Consider the following 20,461-nt stretch of genomic DNA (forward strand, 5'->3'; position numbering starts at 1 on the left):
TTTTATTTTTTTCCATTGAGGTGTGATTTACATACCATAAAATTCACCTGTTTTAAAGTGTATGCTTCAGTAGTTTTTAATCTATTCATAATGTTATACAGCCATCACCCCTGTATTTCTAGAACATTTTTTTTTCCAAAACATTTTTATCACCCCAGAAACTTTATACCCATTAGTGTTCACTCGCCCCTACTCCCAGACTCAGGCAACCACTAACCTGTTTTCTGTCTCTATCGATTTGCCTATTCTGGACATTTAATATTGGAATCATCTAGTATGTGGCCTTTTGAGATAATATTTGCATTCATGTTATAACATGTATCAGTACTTTATTCCTTTTTATTTTTGAATCTTTTTATCAGTTGATAGACATTTAGGTTCTTTCTACTTTTTAGCTATTATGAATAATACTTTAGTGATCATTGTGTACAAGTTTCTGTATGAACATGTGTTTTCAGTTCTCTTGGGTATAAACCTAGGAGTGGAATTACTAGGTTATATGGTAACTCTATTCCAGTGTTTATTTTTTAAAAGTAATTTTTGTTAGTTATTTTTTCTCCCTATTAAAGTATCATATACCCAATATAGAAATCGGAAATTCAGAAAAGTCCGAAAAATATATAGATTCACATTTACTATTTATTATATGCTAAGTACCCTGCTAGAGGGCTTCCCTGGTGGCTCAATAGTACAGAACCTGCCTGCAATGCAGGAGATGCTGGTTGGATTCCTGGGTCAGGAAGATCCCTGGAAAAGGAAATAGCAATCCTCTGTAGTCTTCTTGCCTGGGAAATCCCATGGACAGAGGGGCCTGGTGGGCTACAGTCTATGGGGTGGCAGAGTCAGACGCAACTTAGGACCGAGTAACAACCCTACTAAGGTTCCTCGCATTCAGTACTTTACTTACTTCTTACAGCAACCTTAGAGATAGGCATTTTCAGTGTATCCAGATGAAGAAACTGAGGCTGAGAGAGATGAGCGATCCATCCAGAGTCACGATGCCAGTTAAGTAACTGAGGCAGGATTCAAAGCCAGTTCATTTGACTCCAAACCCCTTGTCATAACCAGATTACAATATGTCGTCCCAGGAATCCAGCACTCAGTGCAGTACATTTTGTAGATTTCCTTTCCTTCCTTCTCTTTTTTGACTGTGCCACATGGCTTGTGTGTTGTTAGTTCTCTGACCAGGGATCAAACTCATGCCCCTTGCAGTGGAAGCATAGAGTCCCATCACTGAACCACCAGAGAAGTCCCAATGGCTGGATTCTTTAAATCCCCTATTATTGAACAGTTAGGTTATTTCCTGAGTTTTGCTATTATAAACAAAACCATGATGAATATTGTTGTAATCAAATCTTTGTCCACATTTCTGACTTTTTCCTTATTATAGATTCTTAGCAGAGAGATTGATGGAGTTAAGTTAGACTATCCTTGGGGGGAAAAAATCACCAAAAACTTTTACTCAAACTCACTTAAACAATTAGGAAGTTTGTTATCTCACATAATAAGAAAACCCAAGATAGGGCAACTCAGGCCTGAGACAGTCGGTTGACTCAACCCCGCATCAAGGGCCCTATGTCTTTCTAATTCTGTCTCGACAGGGCATGGCCCTGTCCTCTGCTGGTGGTTCACCTGTGGTCCTGTGATGGTGGTCACTTTTTCTAGGCAAAAGACCAGACACAGTATTATCCATGAGCATAAAGGGGTTATATTAATAATACCTTCTGTGTCTTCTTTAGGAGCAAGGAAACCTTGCCCAGAAGCCTTCTGTAGCGCTCTCATTGGTCAGAGCCCATGCACCTGCTCTGTCATTTAGAAATGCATGGTTAGGCTGCAAATAATAGATAACTGGCTTACTGGTTAGGATTTCTTTTCTCTCTCACATCATAAGAGGTCCATAAGTAGGTAGTACTGGGCTTATCTAGTAGGATTCTCCTGGCTTTCTGCTCTGCTGTCTTTAGCATGTGGCTTTCATCCTCAAGGTTGCGGAATGGCTGTCACACCTTCAGTCATCACATCTGTATTCCAATTAGGATAAATGCAAAGAACAGAGGGAACTTCTCCTAGGAAGCTTTTGCCTTTGTGTCCAGGGAATGATGCCCTCCCCAAAGATTACTGCCTACATACCATTGGCAAGAAATGGTCGCATGACTGACATTCGATGTAAGGGAGCCAGGGGATCAGCTGGGCATCTTCCCACTCTGAGCAAATCAGAGTTCACTTTGTTAGGAAGAAGAAGCCTTCTTCCTGCTTTGTCAGGAAGAAGGGTTGGAATTTATAGGCAGCCCTGAGTGTGTCATGCCACTGTGACTGTTTCACAACCCTATGAGGAAGAGTGTGTGAGTGCATATGTGCTAAGTCACCTCAGTCATGTCCAACTCTTTGCGACCCTGTTGACTGTAGCCTGCCAGGCTCCCTGTCCATGGGATTCTCCAGGCAAGAATATTGGAGTGGGTTGCAATGCCCTCCTCCAAGGGGATCTCCCAACCCAGGGATCAAACCCGCATCTCTTACATCTCCTGCTTTGGCAGACGGCTTCTTTACCACTAATACCACCTGGGAAGCCCCATGAGGAGTGTGTACTACTTATTAATGTATACCTTTTAAAATGTTAAAAGCATATCTTTCATACAAATAACTTAGTGAACTTGAATCAGAATTTTGCTTAATTCATTAATGGCGGAACTGGAAAAATGACAAAGCCGGTCAAAAGATGGTGCGGAACACTAATACCTATATCTCTGTGTAACTGTGTCAGTAAAAAAAAGGAATCCTGAAATAAATTACTAAGTTAGATACAAATCTGGTTTATGTCCTTCAGGGCAATAAAACCTCTGGAGTTTAAAAAAAAAAAAACCCTCTGGAGTTATCTTTTCTACATGACAAAAATAATTTACATTGGATCAGTTTTCAAGTTAACATTTAGCTTTAGAGAGTCTAGGTTCTGATCAGTAATAAACAGTCAAAACAAGTGACATCACCCAGAGAGTGAGGTGACCCTTAGCAGCTTAACTGTCTTCACCTAACTGCTTGCCAGACAGCACTTCTCAAAGTGAGGTCCCCAGCCCAGTAGCTTCAGTGTCACCTGGGTGCTTGGCAGGAATGCATGTATTCAGGCCACCCAGACCTGCTGCGTCAGATTCCCTGGAAGTGGCCAGTCTGCTACTGTGATGCAGGCTCTAGTTGGAGAGCCACCATTCTCGCATAACATTGAAAGGATGGGATGCCATCTTTTCACATCTTTTCAAGATGTTATCATTCCAAGTTTTGGATAATTTTTCTTAAATATGCCCAGTACATACAGTATAAGAGGGTTCCCTTTTCTCCACACCTTTTCCAGAATTTGTTTGTATATTTTTTTGATGATAGCCATTCTGACCAGTGTGAAGTGGTACTTCATTGTGGTTTTAATTTGTGTTTCTTGGAATCTAGAAAAATGGTGCAGATGAACTTATTTGCAGGGCAGAATATAGACGCAAATGTAGAGAACGGGCTTGTAGACACAGCAGGGGAAGAGGAGGGTAGGACAAATCGAGAAGGTAGCACTGACATGTATATGCTGCCGTGTGTGAAATAGACAGCTAGTGGGAAGCACAGGGAGCTCAGCTCGGTGCTCTGTGGTGACTTAGGGGTATGGGGGTGGGGTGGGAGGGAGGCTTAAGAGGGAGGGAACACATGGATATATACATGATGACTTAAAAAGAAATGCACAGTTTGAGAGTTAAGTTTTATTAGGGGCAAAACGAGGGCAGTCCGGGAGGCAGCACCTCACATAGCTTTGAGAAACTGCTCCAAAGAGGCAGGGAGGGAAAGGTCGGTATATATGAGATTTTGGTGAAGAGAGAGTACATGCAGTCAAGCACATATTTTTTCCCAGAAGGTTTCTGCTAGGCTTGTGAAGCTTTTGCTAGTCACGAGGAATAGTCATCACCATGAAGGATTTTAGTGCTTTTCTAGATATAGGGAGATACAAGAATTAGGCTCATAAAATCAGCTCCTAAAAATACCTGAAGACTGTCCTACTAGTTTTTCCTCGAGCATAAAGTGCCTCATTTCTGCTTTCCACCCTGAACTCCTTTCAGGGGGTGGGTCAGCTGTAGCAGCACATGATTTAATCCTTATTAGAAGTAGATGGCAAGTGCCCGTGGCAAGTGCCAATTTGTGGTTGACATACGTATAGCCGATTCACATTGTTGTACAGCAGAAATGAACACAGCATTGTAGCAATTATGCTCCAGTTAAACAATAACTAAATTAAAAAAAAATAATATGTATGGTAGAAGCCAACACAATATTGTAATTATCCTTCAATTAAAAATAAATGAATGAAGAAAAAATAATATAAATCCAGGGCTCCCGCAGCAGGGGAGCAGGGGAACAGCAGTTGAGTCTTCTATGAGCAGTGTTGGAGGTGGATACCGCAGGGCAGGGGACCACAGTGGAGGCGGCTCTCCAGCCTGCCCTCACCTGCCCTGCCTCTTCCCCCAAGGTGTACAAATGTGTGGTCAAGAGCTGTGCGCAGACCTTCCCGAAGCTGGACACGTTCCTGGAGCACATCAAGAGCCACCAGGAGGAGCTGAGCTACCGCTGCCACCTCTGTGGCAAGGACTTCCCCTCGCTGTACGACCTGGGCGTGCATCAGTACTCGCACAGCCTCCTGTCACAGAACAGCCCCAAGAAGGACAGCGCCGTCTACAAGTACATGATCCCCCTTCCCTCTCCCCGCAGGAAGCCCAGGGGTCCATTCCCTTGGTGGTTCCAACTGCTCAGGTCCAGTGGGACATCTCAAAGGGGAATCTGAGGCTTCAGGGCCCAGCCTGGGGGAGTGGGTTCTGTGCCTTGGCACTGAGGGGGGAGAAAAGGTGGGCCCTCCTTGTATCATTCTTCAACTTGGCAGACATGCAACCTAAAAAAATAAAATCTTAAAAAAGGGAAGCCAATTTTTCCTTGTTCATAGTGGAAAAAAGATTTGTTTTTCCCTAAAGTAAAATATTATGAAAATAGTATTTTGTCTGATAATCTACACAATTTAGATTACATGTAGAACAGTACACTGATTTTTTTTTTGGCTGCACCTGGTCTTGGTTGCTGAGCACAGGCTTTCTCTAGTTGTGGCAAACGGGGGCTACTCTCTAGTTGTGGTGTTCAGGCTTCTCATTGTGGTGGTTTTTCTTGTTGCAGAGCATGGGCTCTGGGGTGTGGGCTTCAATAGTCGTGGCTCATGGGCTTAGTGTCCCACGGCATGTGGGATCTTCCTGGACCAAGAAGTGAACCTGAGTCCTTGCATTCATTGGCAGATGGATTCTTAACCACAAGACCGTCAGGGAAATGCTACATCGATTCTTAAATGAAAAAATGCACAAGTGTGTATTTGAAAGCAAAAATCATAAAAATAAGATTGGTATGTTTTATAATTATAAAATTTAGGTTAAAGTTGGAGCTATATGCTGATTCTTAGAATGGGACAAGGAATGAATTAAATGTGTATTTTATTGGGGGTAATTTTTCTGACAACCCTTTACATGGCTGTAGTCTTCTGTTTCAGTCATAAAGAAGGTCCCTTTAGCAGAAATGATGAAGGGCTCCCTCTGTTTTGCCATATGCTTTTAGTCCTTAGAACTTCCGATCATTCTCTTTGGATCCATTGATCATGTAATTGTCCTTGTCATTCTTGTTGGAGCTACTGAGCCTGTGTTCATCCTTGTAGAGTTTCCCTTCCTCAAGAGCTTTCTGGCTCCTCCTCCAGAATCCCATTTGCTGATGGTATTGTCCAGCATCACTTCCATGACTTGGAGGAACCCCTCACTGTTGCTCTCCATTCATTTTGCTGTGCATTAGCCTTATGTCATTTGGGAGCAGCTGCCTCACAAAATCTAGCACATGGGGATAGGTATTAGTGGGGGAAAAAAAAAATAGGAGTTTTTGTCCAGGGACTTCCAGTTCATTAGTGAATATTTTCATGTTAGAATGGTTTTGCTTCTCTGTTCAGACTTGTATCTGCAGGGAGTTGGCTGATGACCTCTGTTAATGCATGCCCCCCACCCCAACCCTGTCCCACCTCTAGCTCTTGGGGGAGGCTTCTGGGGTTCAGAAATAAGTAAATACAGACTTTGAGTCTAGAATGCATGGACTGCTTAGGGAGACAGGAGTGTATATATTCTTACTATATGCTGTGATAAAATGCTGTCATAGACATATATACCCACGGTGAGAAGTAGGGCAAGGGACAGGATCCCAGGAGCAATGATATCTGAACTGGGTTTTGAAGGATGAGTAGGAGTTTGCAACTGTAAAGATGGGAAATAAAATAGCAAGTGGTTTAGAATAACTGTTCTATAGAATGGAAGTAGGAGGAGATGTTTAGATGGGGCCTGGGAGAGAAAGTGGGGGCCGGGGCCTGAGGATCTTGTAGAAGCCACAGGAGCTTTGAGAAGCTGGCAGGGGAACTGGGCTCAAGAAGTGGGGTAAAGGGCATCCAACCCTGGGAGAGATTGGGAAATGGGACCCCAGGGGCAGGAAAGCCAGGTGAACTCTGACCAGCTAAGGGGTGATTTCTGGATAACGGTGCATAATTCCCATTTGTAGAGAGCATTTGCTTTTGCCCTTCCAATCTGTGGAATTTCTAGGAGTCCCTGTAGCTGTGTGGCTCTCTGGAGCGAGATGCCAAGTAAAAAGAAGTGAGTTACCTGCAAGGTGGCTTGACCTGACTTAGTGACATTGAGTCCTGCCTTCCTGGGAGGTAGGTGGCATCAGTCAGTTCAGGTGGCTGTAACAAAATATTATAGACACATGAGAGAGAGAGGGTGCCCTTTCTCTCTGGTCTTTTGTTTTCTTTCTTTCCTTCTTTAGCTGCAGTGGGTCCTGGTTGTGGCATCAGAATCTTCTGTTGCAGCTTGAGGGTTCTTCATGGTGCCATGTAGGCCTCTCTCTAGTGGCGTGGACCTCTCTCTAGCTGTGGCAGGTGGGCTCCAGAGCACGGGGGCTCAGTAGTTGCAGGGCGTGGGCTTAGTTACCCCTCAGCATGTGGGATCTTAGTTCCCTGACCAGGGACTGAACCCACATTCCCCGCGTTGGAAGGCAGATTCTTAACCACTGGACCATCAAGGAAGTCCCTGCTCTTTTCTTATAAGGGCACTAATCTCATCTGGAGGCTCCCACTCTCATGATCTCAGCTAGACCTAAGCACCTCCCAGAGGCTCCATCTGCAAATACCATTACACTGGGGATCAGGGCTTCACCATATGGATTTTGGAGGAACCTAGTTCAGCCCATAGCTGTGGTATTCTCCCCATTGCAAAGATGAGGACATTGAGGCTCAGAGAGGAGACATTAGCATTCCATTATACATGGATAGGCTGTAATTTATTTAACATGTCCCGTACTACAGGTTAATTGGGTTATTTCCAGTTTGTCATTATTATAAACAACATTACAGGGAACAACTTTGGACCTGTATCTTTGCTCATTTGTAAATAAGTTCCTAGAAGTAATTTTGCAGGTCAGAGATCAAAGAAGGGTTTACAAAAGATTAATTACTACCTGAAAAAATAAATTTATGTGCATACAATGCAGTATTTTAAAACTACAGAAGTGCATAGAATGAAAAGGAATTCCCTATCCATCCTGACCTACTTCCGCATCCCACAGGCAATCACTTTCACGAAGTGTTTCTTTTAAACTTACTTTGAGGGACTTCCCTGGTGTTCCAGTGGCTCAAAGTCCAAGCTCCCAATGCAAGGGCTCCAATCCTTGGTCAGGGAACTAGATCCTATATGCCATAACTAGAGATCCCGCATGCTGCGACTAAGACCTTTTGCGGCCAAATAAATAATATTAAAAAAAACCCTTACTTCGACATAATCTCAGACTTCTAAGAAAGTTATATGACTAGTACAAAGAATTCCCATACATATCCTTCACCCACATTTCCCAGGTATTATAATACTAACCACACTGGCTGTATCACTTTCTGAGCTTTTTGAGAATAATTTGCAGACACCATGCTCCATACCTTTTCTCTTTCATGTGTATTTTCTAAAAACAAGGATAACCTCTTCCATAAAAGCATAGTGTAGTTATCAAAATCAGGAAGTTAAATCAATACAATTCTATTATCGCATTTATAGACCTTATGCAGAAATTTCCAATGGTTCCAATAGCATCTTTTATAGATGAAGAAAAAACTTTAAAAAAAAAAAAAAAAAACTTTTTTCTGGTCCCAGGGTCCAATCCAGGATCACACGTTGCATTCGGTTGTCCTTGTCTCTTCAGTCCCCTTTTTGCTGAAACAGTCTTTCTGTCTTTGTCTTTATGACCTTAATATTTTGAGAGAGTAGAAGCCAGGTATTTTGTAGAATGTGCTCAGTTTGGATTTGTCTGATTTGACCTCAGGGTTGGTCCAGGATCGACACTTTTGGCAGGAGCATCACGAAGCGACGTTGTGTCTTTCTCAGCACATTGTATCAGGAGACACATGACATGGGTTTGCCCTATTGCTGGGCGTGTTACCTTGCATGACTTAGTTAGGGTGGCATTTCTGGCAGGGAGCTTTCATTTTAATGGTCTTGCGAAACTGCCTCCCCAGCAAACCTGTGCCTCCTGCCACCAGAGCCTGAGCCATTCCCATCTTTCTCCCACCAGCTCACAAAGTCTCTGCCCTCCTGGTAGCACGGCTCCCACCCCACCCCTTCCTTCTTTCTTGCCATCTGCAGGCATTTAGCTTGTGGTTTTCAGGCCGTGGCCCGAGGGGGAGTCCCCTGGACCCACCACAGGTGCAGCCTGCCTGTGGGTTTCCCACCATGACCCTGGTGTACAGATGGCAGGGCCCACAGTTCCGTTTTTAGCGTGAATTGCCCACCTGCCTCTAGCTTTGCTCATTGGTACTGCACTGTAAATGGGCCCATTTGCTGGCCAATGTTTTCGTGGTGGGAAGACAGTGGGGTCTTTTCTTTAGTGTGGCTTGTGGCCTGAAACTGCTGTTTTGCGGGTATGTTAACCAGTGATGGTGGAGGAGGGGTGTGGCTGGTTACCTCCAGCCCCGTGCAAGCTCTCTCACCTCTCTGCTCCTCCCCTTTTAGGTGTGTCAAATGCGTCAACAAGTACTCCACACCTGAAGCGCTGGACCATCACCTGCAGACCGCCACTCACAACTTCCCCTGCCCGCACTGCCAAAAGGTGGGGACCCCTGCCCTTTCTGGCGAGATGAAAGTAGGGGGCAAGAGGTGGTGGAGCGAAGACCCCACTGTCTCCTCCTCTCCTGCCTCAGCACGTGCAGGCCAAGCTTGGGGTTGTCTCTGCAGATAGCACTTCTTCTTGAGGAGTGAGAGCTCTACCTGGCCTGTCTTACCAGTTGGTCACCCACCCTGGCTGGCCCGGGGTTGCTACTGGGGCCAGGCGGGCCGGCCAGGCTGTGGAGTGAGGACTCTCCTGGGCCCAGGCCCAGCATGCAAACAGCAGCCTTCAACTTCCTGACATCTTATTATCCTGGTTATTACGAGTTCCTTTTTTACAGTGGATCTGGAATCTCTCACTAAAGCCCTTCACACCCATCAAAAATCCAGTCAGGGTTCCATTTTTCACTTTTCCCCAAAACATAATTTTTGTCGAGTTTGTTTGAATCAGGTCCATATACTGTGATTGACTGATCCGACCAAAGTTTCTATTAATCTACAGATTGCCCCATCAGTGCTCTTTTTTTTTTTCTTTAAATGTGTTTGTTGAAGAAGCTGGGCCTTTGGTCCTGTGGAGTTGCCTGAAGTCTGGATTTTGCTGATTGCACCCCCTGGTGTGTCTAACTGGTTTCTTTGTTCTTCTCATTTTCTTACCACCTTTCATGGCAGATTTCCCAGGACAGACAGTCCTGGTTTCACTTCGGCCTCATTGTACATGTTTCTAATTTTACAGCCTAATTTGGGGATTTGGAATTTGTGGTCTGAATAAAAGGTATCATGAATTAGCAAGAACCCTGTGCCAGATGTGGTTCTGAGCATTCTATCTGAAACTGACTCATTTAACCCTAGGAGGCTGGCATACTATTTTACAGACAGGGAAACTAAGGCACTGAAAGATCATCCAGCTAGGAGATAATGGAGTGAGTAAGTAGTTAGGTCTGTGTCCTTGACCACGAATCTGTATCAGATGAATGAAAAAATGAATGAGTACCCTTCCTATGCCTGGGGAGGAAGAAGAATTTGGCTTCCGTGTTTTCTGGCTTTTTTTTACCTTTCCATTTATTTCTTCAGTTACGTGTTCATTTCTTCATTCATTCCCCTGCTTGTCAGTCATTTAACTCAGGCCCTGTGCTGGGAAATGAGAGCTCCTCTCTGCCCTCTGGGAGATCTTGTGTGAGCAAAGAGCTGTTATTCAAATAGGTTAGATGCTAACTTTAAAAGTGTGGGTGGACTTTCGAGGCATTGAGTGTGTGGCATTGAGAAGTCACGGAGGGCTTCATGGAAGCAGTGACCTGAGTTGGGTCTTAAAGGTTGAGTAGGAGTTTGTCCTGCTAAGAGAGAAAGTCTCTCTGGGTAGAAACAACAGTGTGGGCAGAAGCTGAGCCAGCCTGTCTTGACTGGTCTTATGGGTGAGTAGTGGGAGCCATGAGCTTCTAATGACTAAGCTGGGCCCTGTGAGCCTTGACCCCTAGTGGGCAGAAAGAATGGTGTTTCCATAAGAGCTGGTAATGAGGGGCCCCTTGAGCTCATAATGTGGTGCGAGTGGTGAGTCAGACCTGACGCCGACTCCTTTGTCCTGCCAGGTATTTCCTTGTGAACGGTACCTGCGGCGTCATCTGCCCACCCACGGCAGCGGGGGCAGGTTCAAGTGCCAGGTGTGCAAGAAGTTCTTCCGGCGGGAGCACTACCTCAAACTGCATGCTCACATCCACTCAGGTGGGTACCCGCCCCCCGGCAACTTCCCAATCCCCAACTCCCTCCCCTAGACACCTTTTCAGCTCCCCTTTCCATCCCCCTCTGGCCTTCCTTCCCAGCTCCTTCAGCCTGCTTCCTCAGCATCCTCCTGCCCAACCCCTTCCTTCTCTTCATTCCCCACCCCATCTCCTTCCTGGCCCCCTACCCATCTGCCATCTCAAGGGAACAAGAGGTTCCCACCAACACTGTAGTAGAGACGAGCCTATGGAGGCTGGTGGAGGGACTCCTGGCTCTGCCTCTAGGAATCATCCCCTTGAGACCACTCTGAGCCCCTGGGACTGGGCCCGCTGTTCTCGATACAGAATTCCTTCCCACACCTTAACCTTTTTAATGACTACAGACCGTTCCGTTGTAATGATCAAAATTACCTCAGTCATTGGATTGGCATTTTTCAAAAGTACTTATTCATCTTAGAGAGGAGGACAGAGAGGAAATAATGGCAGGAAATAAAACAGCCCAATCATAGACCTTTTCCAAAGGGTAGGTTGTGACCCCCGACCCCTGTCAGATGAGAGCTGCTCTCCATGCCCCACCCCCACCAGCCCCACCCATGAAATCTGCAGCAGATGATTTGGGGTGACTCAAGTGGGCCATACTGCTGAGCTATGGAATCTTAGTTCCCCCAAACACTGAGTGTACACCATGAACCTCAGTTTTCTGATCAAGGACTTACCTTATGGTTTGTTGTGAGGATTCAGTCAGATAAGATGTAATCGTCCCCTCCTGTGGGCTTCCCTTGTGACTCAGCTGGTAAAGAACCCGCGTGCAATGCAGGAGACCTGGGTTCGATCTCTGGGTTGGGAAGATCCCCTGGAGAAGGGAAAAGGCTACCCCACTCCAGTATTCTGGCCTGGAGAAGTCCATGGGGTCACAAAGAGTTGGACACGACTGAGCAACTTTCATTTTTCACTTTCTCCCTTCCCGTCGGACCCCATTTCAGTAAACGTCAGGACCGTCCGCCTTGTCACCCGTGCCTCAGGCTCATCCTTGACTCTCTTCCTCTGCTGCCCCACAGCCAGTCCATTGGCAAGGGCTGCCGGTTCTGCTTTCTCAGCATCACCTGTGCTTGGCCACTTCCCATTTCTTGTACCAGCCTCCTTCCTGCCTGAGCCCACACCGCCCTCAGTCTGCTCTCCTACCGCGATCAGATCCTGGCCCTCCTCCGCTCGGCCCCGCTGTGGCTTCTCATTCGGCTCAGAGTAGAAACCTTGGCTTTCAGGCCCTCCCTGTCGGGCCTAGCTGCCTTGACTTCCTCTTCTGCCTCATGTTCCCTTCCGTGCTCCTTCCACTTTGTTCCTCAGACACACCCCGCACCCTGCCTCTCCTCCTGCCTGGACTCACTCCCAGTGTCTGCCAGGCTCACTCCTTCACCACCTCAGGGCTCACCTCAGGTGTTGTCTCATCGGAGAGGCCTTTCCTGCCCCTCCTAACTGAAGCAGCCCCCTCGTCTCCTTGGCAAAGCAAAGTCCTGAGGAAGGAGAGAGAGGTCTTCCCCAGGCCACCTCTCTAAAGGAGTTGCTGCCATCTGGTGGGGACCCCTGTGCCCCAAATTCAGACTCCCTCTCAGGGCACCCTGGGTCCCCCCAACGGGGTTTCCTCCTGCAGGTGAGAAGCCCTACAAATGCTCAGTGTGCGAGTCTGCATTCAACCGTAAGGACAAACTGAAGAGACACATGTTGATCCATGAGCCATTCAAGAAATACAAATGCCCCTTCTCGTGAGTAGAGACAACCCTGGGTAGGAGGGGCAGGTTTACCAGCTGTGGGGTGGAAGGGGCCCGGGGCTGAGGGCGCGAGGCCCACTCACCTTTTGTCCTGTCCCGGGTCCTGCCTGGCTGCCTCACTTCCCGCCCTGCTTCCCTGCCCAGCCCCCAGGGTAGATGAGGGCTAGCAGAGTGGCCAACAAGAGAGGCCTGGGCTTAGCGCGCTCCCCTGACCAGTGTTTTGGGTTCTAGGACACACACGGGCTGCAGTAAGGAGTTCAATCGGCCAGACAAGCTGAAGGCTCATATCCTCTCTCACTCCGGTAAGTTGCTCCTGCACCTGCTGGGAAAGTCTGGTTCAGCTCGAGCGCCCTGGGCAGGACCCTGGAAAGAGCGGGCATGTCTCATGAGACTTAGTATCCCTGCCTGACACCTTCTAGCCAGCAGACTCTTGCTCCCATGAGCCCCGCCTACGTTTGGGTCCTCAGGGTGCACAGAGGTGAGTCAGCCACAGCCTCCAGGTGGAGAAGGGAGCTGACTCATGAGATGACTGTTTATCAGAGAAGCACCCACTGTGATAGAGATGGGGTCATGTGGGAGGGAGATCCGATTCTCAGTGGGTCCAAGATAAGGCCAGACGGGTTCCTTGGTCCCCTCAGCAGAGAAGGGCAGCTGGGATGTGGAGTAGGGGTCTTCACGTCACTCCTCAGTTTCCAAGGGGCTCCACGGAGCTCCCCATAAGATTGCTGCTGCCCTGGAGCAGCTTGGCTGGCTTCCCACATCCATGTACCATTTGCTCTGGAACACAGTTTCTCAGTGTCAGCACTATTGCTCTTTTGAATAATTCTTTGTCGTGGATATCTGCCCTGGGCACTGTAGATTGTTTAGCAGCATTTCTGCCTCCAGGGGACAAGCCAAGAAATCCCTGGGTAGTAAAGTCACCCCTGATGAACAGCCACTGGTTTCCAGAAAGGATCTAGTTTGAAATCTGGGAGAGTAGATTGAGGATTTAGAGACAAAGAGGCTAGGTTGGATTCTTGGCATTACCACTGTCCTGCTGGGTGACCTCAGGCAAGTTTCTGCCCCCTCTCTGAGCCGGCATTCTAGGGAAACTGAGGGGGCTGTGGCACAAGCTGTGTGTGGGATGGAGTTGACTTCGCAGTGGCCATGGAGGCACCAGTGATTGACCCAGTGAGTAATAGCTGAGAATCTACCACGTGTCAGGCACTGGGGGTACCATGAGGGAGCCAGGCAGAGCCACACCCCACTCTCCTGGGAAGCTTAGTATTTAGTGGCAGAGATAAAAAATGAACAGCAAACAGATAAGTATATTACACTAAAATATGCTGAGTTCAAAGATGGAAATAAGCAGAGTGAGAGGGTAGAGAATAAAAGAAGTGGGTGTCAGGGAGGACTTCTTGGAGGAGGTGACAGAAAAGCTGAGTCTGAGAGATGAAAAGAGCCAGGAAATGGCTTCCAGGGTGAGGGAGCAGCAGGGGTGAAGCCTTGAGGCAGGGAAGAGACTGGGGAGTGTTTGAGATGAGGAACGGTGGGCAGGGGGCCTAGAGCTCAGAGAGCAAGTGAGAGGAGCGGAAGGGGCTGAGAGGAGAAGGGGCTGGTCAGCCACACGCAGCTCCGTGGGAAACTTGAGGAATCACTGGAGGGTCTGGAGCAGGGGAGTGTCGTGGAGGAGTTTTACCAAGACCTCTCTAGGTGCTCTGTGGGGAGTGAGTGGTGTGAGGGGGCCAGGGTGAGGCAGGCCAGCCAGAGAGGGGAGAGATGATGGCGACCTGGCAAAGTCAGCCTCAGTGTGGGGGCTGAGCTTGCTGTTCCGGCAGAGGGAAAGAGCACACGGAGAGGCTCAGAGGCAGGAGGCTAGCACAGGAGAAGTGGCGGGGGGAAGGTGGGAGCTACAACTGGTGGGAGCAGGGCCCAGGTCACACCCCTGCTCACAGGGCAAGCTGAGAAACCGGGTTTTACTCCCAAGTGCCGAGGCAGCCGTGCAGGGTGAAGAGTCTGGGCGCCTCTCACGGCCTTCCCCTCTCTCCCCAGGCATGAAGCTCCACAAGTGCGCCCTGTGCAGTAAGTCCTTCAGCCGCCGCGCCCACCTCGCTGAGCACCAGCGTGCCCACACGGGCAACTACAAGTTCCGCTGCGCTGGCTGCGCCAAGGGCTTTTCCCGCCACAAATACCTCAAGGACCACCGCTGCCGCCTCGGCCCCCAAAAGGACAAGGACCTGCAAGCCCGGCGGCCCCCCCGGAGGCGGGCAGCCCCCCGCAGCGGCAGCAGCGGTGGGCACAAGGTGGTGACCCCCCTGCCTGACCCGCTCGGGCTGGAGGAGCTGAAGGACACAGGGGCCGGGCCCATGCCCGAGGCCGCCCCAGGCAAGCCGCCCTTCTCAGAGCCAGATGCCGTGCTGTCTATCGTAGTGGGGGGTACGGTGGGGGGCGAACCTGAACTGGTAGTGCCTGGGCATGCCGAGGGCCTGGGCTCCAACCTGGCGCTGGCAGAGCTGCAGGCAGGGGCTGAGGGCTCGTGTGCCATGCTCGCTGTGCCTGTCTACATCCAGGCCTCGGAGTGACGGGCCCATGATGTTTGCTCCTGCGTCCTGCCTGATGCTCATCTTTAGGTCCAGAGCCACTGGGAGCAGACCAGAGAGCCTTCCCAGTGGAAGTGAGCCATTGGTCAAAGTCCTTTTGGAACATCATCTGTAAACCCCGGCCCAAGGCCGCCTCTCTGTGTCCCCTGTCCTGCTGGGAAGCCCTGCACCATTCTGGGATCCGAGGCAGCTGAGCCTGAGCGGCCCAGGGTCTGGCTGGTCCAGGCTGGTGGTCGGGCTGCCTAAGAGGGAAGACGGGGCCGTCCCATCCACCCTTCCTCTAGGCTGCCAAGGGGCAGCCTCTAACTAAGCTGCTGAGGCCTGAGATGGTTAGAGCCCTTATCTGGTGAACCTTTTCACATGCAGTTCCTCCCAGCATCCCCAGATGACTCTGTAATGTAGGCATGTAGGAGGCACTCGAGTGTCATGGTTAGAGTGGAGCTATCAGCCAGATCTGGCTTCAGATCCAAGCACTGACACTTACTTGCTGTGTGACCTTGGGTAAGTCACTTCCCCTCTCCGAGCCCCACATTCCGTGTCTGTACAATGGGGCTTATGACAGTACTACCTCATAGGGCTGTCATCAGGATCCAGTATGATGAAGTGTGCAAAGAATTTGGCATAGTGCTCAGCACTGAACAAGTGCTCAATAAATGTTTTTTTATCAAAAGTGACTCAGGCCCTACCTTTGGCAGTTTATTTCTTAGCTCCTAGGTGGCAGCAGCGCCCCCTCCAAAGCACGTAGGGGCTGAGGGGTCCCTTGGCTCCTCACTCACAACTATCCTGCCCCAATAGCCACAGAGAGGTTTGATGCATCCAGAACAGTTATTTTAGATCATGACCCATGGAAACCCCCCTGAGGAAGGGGTTTATAACTCACTTTTGAAAACGCAGAATCCTGGGTCTTAGCCTAAAACCCTCTGTGATCAGAAACTCTAACCAGAGCCAGAGAACCATCTTCCCTGGTGGCTTAGACAGTAAAGCGTCTGTCTACAATGCGGGAGACCTGGGTTCGATCCCTGGGTCGGGAAGATCCCCTGGAGAAGGAAATGGCTATCCACTCCAGTACTATTGCCTGGAAAGTCCCATGGACAGAGGATCCGGGTAGGGACCCTGGTAGGGCTCCATGGGGTCTCAAAGAGTCGGACACGACTGAGCAGCTTCACTTCACCCTCGCGTCCAGCATTGCCTTCCCCGTCTCCAGCTAGCAGGGGGCAAGCACACCAGGCTCCCTGGGAGGCAGGGGGGAGAAAAGGGGCCTTGACCGGTGCTTTCTTATTTATCTTCACCACCAGCTTGCTGGGCCACATTGCCTCAGGTGCAGGAGAGGCCTCTGAGGCTCGAGATGAGACAGGACGGGATTCGAGACGACTGTCGGGCACAATCTAATCACGGAGTTTCCCTGAAGAGGACATCCCTCAGACATCTGTGTGTGGGCCTGCGGCTGGAGCTCAGAGCAGGGCTGACTTCCCCACATCCTCAGGAGAGGGTGTGATGCGGTGGGAGGGATGAGTGAGGCAGCCTTGCACAGCAGAGGGGGTGAGGGCAGTAAGTGTACCTGGCCCAGCCGTCAGAAGGGCCAGGGGAGGGACTGGTGGGGACAGGAAGTCTCAGAGGAGGAAGTAGCCTTTGACACAGAGTGTTTGATGTATGGGTAGATAGAAGAAGGCATGTCAGGCAGAGCAGGGCATGAGCAAAGACATTGAGGTGTGACAGTGATTGAGGCCTGGGGCTGGTGTGTGGTCCAGGGTGACAGAGATTTGGGGGAAATGGGTCAGTCACGATAATCACTAATTGCTTCAAACCTCCATGTGATGGAAGCTGTGTTGTAACCCTTCTGTGTCACATCAGTTCAGCCCCATCAGGTGAGAATTGTCACTTTCCTTATTTCACAGATGAGGTAACAAAGGTCGAGAGAGGCAGAGTTTTGTGCCCAAACACACACAGGAAGTCAGAGTTGGGATTCAAGCTGGGGGGCCTGCTTCCATGTATGCTTAGCCACTCTGCTCTACTGATGGGTCAATTGAAATATGGGTCAATGTCAAATCAGAGAGAGCCTTGGATGTTGGCTTAAGGAATTTTACTCTCTACAATGAATATATTCTCTATTCTCTATAATGAAAGCATCATGGGTAGCATTAAACATTTAAAAAAAAATTGTAACAGTTATAGTAAAAAATGTGAACAACCACATCTCCATCTTAATACAACTGTTTAATTATACTTCTCTTTTTTTCCTGTCAATGTACGCACGCATGCACTTATCAATAATCATGAGGACTAAAGTTGACTAGGCACTTACATCATGCCTGGTGTGCCCTAAGCACTTTAAGGTGAGTGCTACTTTTAATCACATTTTACAGCTAGGATGAGGCAAGGTTAAGCAGCCCCAAGTCACACAGCAGTAAGTGGCAGAGCCAGGCCCCCAAACAAGGGCCATATTAAGATCAGGTCTAATACTTAAAAGATGTAGAGTTGGACTGCAGGTGAGGAGGCTGGGGCAATATTGGGGTTCTCGTAGCTAAATCTGTCCTAGGTTGGCATATGGGAGACGGGCCCAGAGAGGGGAAGGCCCACGGTCAAGGGTCACTCAAAGTTGATAACAGAGCTTCTGTAGGACAGGGTGTAGTAGAAAGAGGAACTAACCTTGGCATCCAGGGTTGTCAAATCCAGATTGTGGCATCAGGCAGATCTGGGTTTGAATCCTGGCGCTGCCTCTTCCCAGCTGTGTAACTGGCAAGTTACTTCACCTCTCTGAACCTTGGGGTCCTCATATGTCAAATGGGAAGAATGCTATTAATAGCACCTACCCAATGAGATTTTTGTTGCAACTCAGAAAATTGAGCTAAAACAGAGATCACAAACTGGCAGCCTAAAGGCTGATAGACTTTGACTTTCACAGTGTTTGGAAAAAATGTTATGAAATTCAAGACCTACAATCATGAAAAGTAAGAGGCATTCCCTCTGTGTCAGGAACAAGACCATGGTGCCTGCTGTCATGACTTCAACATTATGTAGGAGGCCTAGCCAACAGCAAGACAAATAATATAAAAATTTACTGCATTCCTGTACTCCAGAAGTGATTAGAAAATATAATTTAAATTTGGGAGATTTCACATAAAAATCCAAGTTTCTGAGTTCTTTTAAAAAATGGGAGGGAATTCCCCTGAAACCCACTGGTTAACGGACTCTGCACTTTCACTGCTGAGGATGTGGGTTCAATCCCTGGTTGGGGAACTAAGAGCCCTCAAGCCGCAAAGCACAGCCAAAAAAAGAAAAGAAAAGAAAAATGGGGTATCTGGCCCTAAGGGGCAGCAGTCAAGTGGAGCTCATCCTTTCAGGTGAGCACTTATGTTACATGTGTCTCAAAAGTGGAAAAGCAAGATGGCCAGGCAGGGCCACATGATTTTTCATGTTCCTGGCCCACTTTACTCATTCATCTTATTTATAGACTCTGGGTATATGACTTTGACCCTGGTGGCTCAGATGTAAAGAATCTGCCTGCAATGCAGGAGACCTAGGTTTGATCCCTGGGTTGGAAAGATCCCCTGGAGAAGGGAATGGCAACCCACTCCAGTATTCTTGCCTGGAGAATTCCGTGGACAGAGGAGCCTTGCGGGCTACAGTCCATGGGGTCAAAAAGAGTCAGACACGACTAGACGACTAAGCACACACACATGTGACTTTGAGGAACCCTGGAAATCTTTCTTCCTCTTCCAGTTTTCTCTAAGCCAGAGCTACCCTCAGTTTCTCTATCAATAAACGTGGGGAGTTCAGTCATGGCTTTACTGACTGGTTACTAAGCGCCACACCCTGTGCTCTGTACCTTATTTGCATGTTACTGGAGTCCTTAAGACACCCCTTGGAAGCAAGCTCTCCTGTCATATCCATTTTACAGGTGGGGAAACAAAGGCTCAGAGAGGTATAGCAGCTTGCCCAAGGACTCACTGCTGGAATGTGTAGAGCTGGGCCTCCAGTCTAGGACTGATAGACTCCAGAGCTCCTGCCTAGTCTGAGGATTTCTAAAGGTCTTGCCAGCTCTGATGAGATGATTATTTTTAGAACCACTTCTCTGAGGCTCCAATCAGAGCTCAGCCACACTATCCTCTCCAGGCCACCAGCCTCTCCTGCATGGATGACTGTATCATCAGCCTTCTCTCTGGCATCATCTGCTTTCTCTCTTTCCCCACCACGATCCCCACCAGTTTGACCACAAGAGCCCAAGTGATCTTTCTAGAGCCTGATCAGATTATGGTGCTTTCCTGTTGAAAACCCTCCAATGGCTTCCAATCCCATCCAGAATGAACTCTACGGTTTTCCCTGTAGATTTCCAGGTTCTATGATGCAGACCTTGTCCCCTACCACTCTTCTTCTTTCACTCCACTCCAGCCACACCTGCCCTCTAGCTGTTCCTCTCTCATATAAACTAGTTTTGTTGCAGGAAGGTGGACCCCTTCCAGGGCCCAAAAACTGGGCTCTTGTCTAACACTCAGAAATGAATTGTCCAAGGAGACACATGTGCTGACAAAACAAGAGATTTTATTGGGAAAGGACTCCCGGGTGGAGAGCAGTAGGGTAAGGGAACCCAGGAGAACAGCTTTGCCACTTGCAGTCTCGGATTTTATGATGGGATTCATTTCCAGGTTGTCTTTAGCCAATCGTTCTGACTCAGAGCTCTTCCTGGTGGTGCACGCCTTGTTCAGCCTAGATAGATGCCAGAGAGAAGGATTCTGGGATATGGTCGGACATGCGGTGTCTCCTTTTGATCTTTCCTGAACTCTCCGGTTCAGTTCAGTTCATTTGCTCAGTCGTGTCTGACTCTTTGCGACCCCGTGAATTGCAGCCTCCCTGTCCATCACCAACTCCCGGAGTCTACTCAAACTCATGTTCATCGAGTCGGTGATGCCATCCAGCCATCTCATCCTCTGTCATCCCCTTCTCCTCTTGCCCCCAATCCCTCCCAGCATCAGAGTCTTTTCCAATGAGTCAACTCTTCGCATGAGGTGGCCAAAGTACTGGAGTTTCAGCTTTAGCATCATTCCTTCCAAAGAAATCCCAGGGCTGATCTCCTTCAAAATGGACTGGTTGGATCTCCTTGCAGTCCAAGGGACTCTCAAGAGTCTTCTCCAACACCACAGTTCAAAAGCATCAATTCTTCAGCACTCAACTTTCTTCACAGTCCAACTCTCACATCCATACATGACCACTGGAAAAACCATAGCCTTGACTAGACG

At 48.5% G+C, this 20,461-nt stretch overlaps 1 protein-coding gene across 4 annotated transcripts in view; it reads left to right on the plus strand.

Annotated features, from left to right (window-relative positions):
- Positions 1 to 15,901, plus strand: part of ZNF341 (zinc finger protein 341) — a 40,049-nt gene extending 24,148 nt beyond the window's left edge. For all 4 annotated transcript variants that reach the window (XM_019972278.2, XM_070801519.1, XM_070801521.1 and 1 more), the window contains 6 exons: positions 4,490 to 4,698; positions 9,078 to 9,174; positions 10,754 to 10,886; positions 12,531 to 12,642; positions 12,880 to 12,950; positions 14,680 to 15,901. In XM_019972278.2, the coding sequence (XP_019827837.2) occupies positions 4,490 to 4,698; positions 9,078 to 9,174; positions 10,754 to 10,886; positions 12,531 to 12,642; positions 12,880 to 12,950; positions 14,680 to 15,209 (1,152 nt within the window). In that variant the 3' untranslated portion in view covers positions 15,210 to 15,901. The remainder of the gene's footprint in view (positions 1 to 4,489; positions 4,699 to 9,077; positions 9,175 to 10,753; positions 10,887 to 12,530; positions 12,643 to 12,879; positions 12,951 to 14,679) is intronic.
- The last annotated feature ends 4,560 nt before the right edge of the window (positions 15,902 to 20,461 follow it).

Source organism: Bos indicus, chromosome 13, assembly GCF_029378745.1.
Source record: "Bos indicus isolate NIAB-ARS_2022 breed Sahiwal x Tharparkar chromosome 13, NIAB-ARS_B.indTharparkar_mat_pri_1.0, whole genome shotgun sequence".
NCBI classification, from domain to species: Eukaryota; Metazoa; Chordata; class Mammalia; order Artiodactyla; family Bovidae; genus Bos; species Bos indicus.